Source organism: Miscanthus floridulus, chromosome 17, assembly GCF_019320115.1.
Source record: "Miscanthus floridulus cultivar M001 chromosome 17, ASM1932011v1, whole genome shotgun sequence".
NCBI lineage: Eukaryota > Viridiplantae > Streptophyta > Magnoliopsida > Poales > Poaceae > Miscanthus > Miscanthus floridulus.
In genome coordinates, this window is record NC_089596.1 from 70,850,785 (window position 1) to 70,855,874 (window position 5,090).

General features: G+C 43.9%; 1 protein-coding gene across 1 annotated transcript; it reads left to right on the forward strand.

Annotated features, from left to right (window-relative positions):
- Window positions 1-652: 652 nt before the first annotated feature.
- On the forward strand, window positions 653-2,762 carry LOC136515776 (pentatricopeptide repeat-containing protein At2g27610-like). The gene is given in 3 exon segments (XM_066509275.1): window positions 653-698; window positions 861-1,576; window positions 1,578-2,762. Coding segments are annotated over 3 exon segments (1,947 nt in total).
- Window positions 2,763-5,090: the final 2,328 nt, after the last annotated feature.

The following is a 5,090-nucleotide window of genomic DNA, read 5'->3' on the forward strand; positions in this document are numbered from 1 at the left end:
CAATTGCTTACAAATCTAACTATATCAAGTTTATATTGTAATAATTAAAAAAATGTTAGCCAAATTATTAGTTGAGTCTTGATTGATATGCGTGTGCGCCTTATAAAATAAAACAGAGGTTATATAAATCGATTTGCTAAACAATCAATATAATCTTAGAAGCACTTTGAATACAAATCAATTGGCACAAGTCTTATGTTCTAAGCTTATATATAAGTTGCTGGTCAAAGTTTATATAAATCGATTTTCCCGGTTTCAAATATGATTATCGTTCCGGGGTGGAGGGAGCATATGAACGCTCGGCCGGGTAGCTATCTGCGTCATCTGAATTCAGCACGAAGTGAGCATGACAGAAGCTGCACCTGCACGCAACGGTTATTATTGGAAGGGCGAAGAAATGCCACGACAGATGCATAGGCAGGCAGGCACAGATTCGCTCCCGGGAAGGGGAGAAATAATTGGTGATGGCCGGATGGATAGCACTCAAGCGGATGAAGTTGTGCCGCCCAATGTCCCAATCGAAACGAGTCATGATCTTGCCATCAGACGCGACCCGGCTCGTTGACGCATCCATCGGCCGGGATTGGACTGCACACAGTGATGTGCTGGCGCAATTCGTCCGTCCCTGCCTGCTGGCCGGAGCACACAAAAGATGCGGTTTTCCCTGCCCCCTACGCCGGATAACGGCCCACCGGCCGGTACGTTGTTGCCACAAGAAAAAAACGCCAATCAGAGATGAACTCATATCATACCTAGCCTCAAAGGTGTTCATCGCAGAAGAGGCATCATGAACAGTAACGGCTAGATACTAGGGTAGCTCCGAAGCTGCAACAGTGGTGCAATCTTTGCTCTTGCTGCAGTGCCAGGATCGGCTCTAGACAGTACTACTCTAGACAGTGCCAGGGTCGTGTTTTGTGGGATGGAGACCAGGGACATGGTGTCGTGGAACACATTGATGGCGGGCCTTGTGTTGATTGGGCGTGATCTTGAAGCCCTGCAGCTGTTCCATGATTCACGATCCAGTATTACCATGCTTACACAGTCGACATACTCAACAGCGATCAAATTATGTGCAAATCTCAAACACCTTGGCCTGGCACGTCAATTCCACAGCAGTGTTCTTAAACGTGGGTTTCATTCGTATGGCAATGTAATGACAGCCCTCATGGATGCCTACAGCAAAGCAGGTCAACTGCATGATGCTCTGGATATATTTTTGTTGATGTCAGGATCTCAGAATGTTGTTTCATGGACTGCTATGATTAATGGGTGCATTCAGAACAGTGATATACCTCTTGCTGCTGCTCTTTTTAGCAGAATGAGAGAAGATGGTGTTGCTCCGAATGATGTCACCTACTCGACAATTCTGACAGCGTCAGTGGCCATCTTGCCTCCCCAAATTCATGCCCAGGTGATCAAGACAAACTACGAGTGTACACCAATTGTTGGAACTGCACTTCTGGCCTCTTACTCTAAGCTTCGTAGCACTGAAGAAGCTCTTTCTATATTCAAAATGATTGACCAGAAGGATGTTGTTTCATGGTCTGCAATGTTCACTTGCTATGCCCAAGCTGGATGATTGCGATGGTGCCACAAATATATTCATCAAGATGACCATGCATGGCTTGAAGCCAAATGAGTTTACAATCTCTAGTGTCATTGATGCTTGTGCTAGTCCGACAGCTGGAGTTGACCTGGGTAGGCAGTTCCATGCTATTTCTATCAAGCACAGATGCCATGATGCACTCTGTGTGAGCAGTACACTTGTTAGTATGTATGCAAGAAAATGGAGCATCGAGGGTGCTCAGTGTGTCTTTGAGAGACAAACAGATAGAGATATGGTGTCATGGAATTCAATGCTATCAGGGTACGCACAGCATGGTTACAGCCAAAAGGCCCTTGATGTATTTCGACAGATGGAAGCTGAGGGCATTGAGATGGATGGTGTCACATTCCTTTCTGTGATCATGGGATGCACTCATGCTGGTCTTGTTGAAGAAGGTCAACAATACTTTGGTTCAATGGTCAGAGACTACGGGATCACTCCAACCATGCAGCATTATGCGTGCATGGTTGATCTCTATAGCCGCGCAGGCAAGCTGGATGAAACAATGAGCCTTATAGAAGGCATGCCATTCCCAGCAGGTCCAATGGTATGGCGCACATTGCTAGGAGCTTGTAAAGTTCACAGGAATGTTGAACTTGGAAAGTTGGCTGTGGAGAAGCTGCTTTCACTTGAACCTCTTGACTCGGCTACATACGTGCTTCTCTCCAACATTTATTCGGCTGCAGGGAAGTGGAAAGAGAAGGATGAAGTGAGGAAGCTCATGGACACTAAAAAGGTTAAGAAAGAAGCTGGATGCAGCTGGATTCAGATCAAGAACAAAGTTCATTCCTTTATAGCTTCAGACAAGTCGCATCCTTTATCAGAACAGATATATGCAAAGCTCAGGGCAATGACAGCTAAGTTAAAGCAAGAAGGTTACTGTCCTGACACAAGCTTTGCGCTTCATGAAGTGGCAGAAGAGCAGAAGGAAGCTATGCTGGTAATGCACAGTGAGCGCCTAGCCCTCGCATTTGGTTTGATAGCTACACCACCAGGGGCACCCCTTCACATTTTCAAGAACCTGCGGGTGTGTGGGGACTGCCACACGGTGATCAAAATGGTCTCTGAAATTGAGGATAGGGAGATTGTAATGCGAGATTGCAGCAGGTTCCACCACTTCAATTCAGGGGTCTGCTCTTGTGGCGATTTCTGGTGAATGGAGTCTCAACAAAATGGTTGTGCATTCAATACTCAGCCAATGTCCCCTTGAACAATAAATATCACTGGTAAGTTGACTTCTAAGATGTTTTATGTGAGGCTGGGACCTTTTCCGTTCGCTTAATGTAATATTTCCCTTTTTCTAAAAAGATGTTTTATTTGTTTTTGGCCTAATGTAATATTTCGGCTCTGTTCGCTTCTCTTATAATCCGTCTTTTTCAGCTTGTTTTTTCAGTCGGAATAGTGTCTCTCTTACGACAAATCAGCTGGAACAGTGTTTTGGCTTGTTTTTTCAGCGAAGTGAACGAAGCCGAGATTCCAACACGAAACATTGAACTAAATCACTAATCATTCAGCATCTGGGAATGGTCAAGCAATAGCAGCGTTAGTTCCTGCCAACAGCGCCTATGAGAATAAGGATGCATGCCGATGCAGGGGCGTACCAATTGTGAGGGCGCTAGGCCGTGGAATCTCGGGCAATGTCGGCCATCTCTCTCTCCCTGGCACTGTTGTGAAGTATTGGTACCTCTTCTCAATCGCTTAAATTTTTGGGTTCACATGGTTGGTGCATGAAACCTAACATGGTATTAAAGCCAAGAGGTGTCGAGTTCGAGTCCTGGTAGAGACATCTTTGAAGTCCTCCACTTCTTTCTTTAGTTCCATGTTTGCGCCTTGCTCTGGTTGCACGTGAGTGGGAGTGTTGTGAAGTATTAGTGTATTGTCCACTTCTTTTCAATCGCTTAAGCTTTTTGGTATACTTGTTGGTGCATGAAACCTAACCGGTTTGACAGAATGGCAGCGTGGTAGCCGGTGTGTCTCTCTGTCTGCGCACGCTGGCCTGAGCCGAGCTGAGCACTGTACACTGCTGAGTCCACAAAAGCTATAGAATTTGCGCCAATCAAACTAGCTTAACTTTGACTAAGTTATAGTTAATAGTATTAACATTTATATCTCCAACTAGATTTACTATAAAAATATATTTCATAATTAATTTAATGATATTTATTTTGTATCATAAATGTTAGTATTTTTATTTATATAAATTAGGTTAAACTTTAAATTGTTTGACTCCTCGAAAAATGAGAATTGCATCCTTTTGTGGATGGAGGGAGTTTTACCATTGTTGGAGAGCAGGTAACTACTTATAAGCTCTTCTTTTCAAATACATATTTAAAATTTATCAGGTTAAAGGTGACATGATTTTTTTCCTCGAGAGCAACAGAACTTACCGTTTTTTGTTCCAGAAACACTGTGGCGACAATTTAACTATGTAAGATATTCAAGAAAAATAAAATTAACTATGTAATAGCAAGATCAAATTGGTGTCCATGAAGTCATGTTTGCATTCAATATCTATTGTATTGCCATCTAGAACTAAAATTGGTATCCTGTATTGTTCATCTGGCATGGTTCAATTTAAGGGATACACTATTCCTACTGCAATGAATTTTTGTATAACTGAAATCCTAATTTTGTAGCTCTTAAAATGGTTCCAGTAAAAAAAACTCGACCTGCGGGGGGTTATGACGGCTCCCGGGTTTTCCCTTTAAGAAGAAGATCTTCTCACACAGATCGAGAAAACTCCCGAACCCCCGCTCCTATTCTGACGCAGGAGGTATCGTTACCCTGTGAGAACCGGGCCGGGGCCTTCCACTGTGCTTTGGCACATGGGGACGGGCAAGGAGATTTTTTTAACCTCAGCCTAAAATCCGCTCCCACGGTGAGTCGAACCCAGGACCTGAGGAGTGCCGCTGGGTCACCTAACCGTTTGAGCTAGGCGCCCTTTGGCAAAATGATTCCAGTAAAGGGGTTTGTTCATGATACTTGGTACTTTACTTCCAATGTAACTTGCCTTGCTCATCTGGAGATTTCACATCTGAAAGGAGCACCAGGGCAAGCCCCACCACACATGTCCCTGTGCCCACAAACTGCCTGAAAGAGTATCCTGTGCCTAGTGCGTACCAGGTGAATATGATAGACCCATACATCAGTCCAGCAATCCAATAAAGTTACACTAGTGATGTATGAGTACTGGTATGCCTTCACAACTACAGTGTGCAATTTTGATACTTATTAGCAGTAGCAATGTACCATGATGAACCTGACTGAGTTACATTATATCACTGGAAATTGTTGGTGGTATGGGTTCAGTGTAAGTTATGGTCGTTTGGTGCTTATACAGTTGTACTCACCGAAATAGTTCCCCGGCCTGGACATCAATGAAGGCCAAGGCCAGATACCAATACCAAGCTATCTGCAAGACAAGAATACTTGAAATAGTGAGAGTTTGAGAGCTATGAATCTCAAAAAGATTCCATGGTTGATT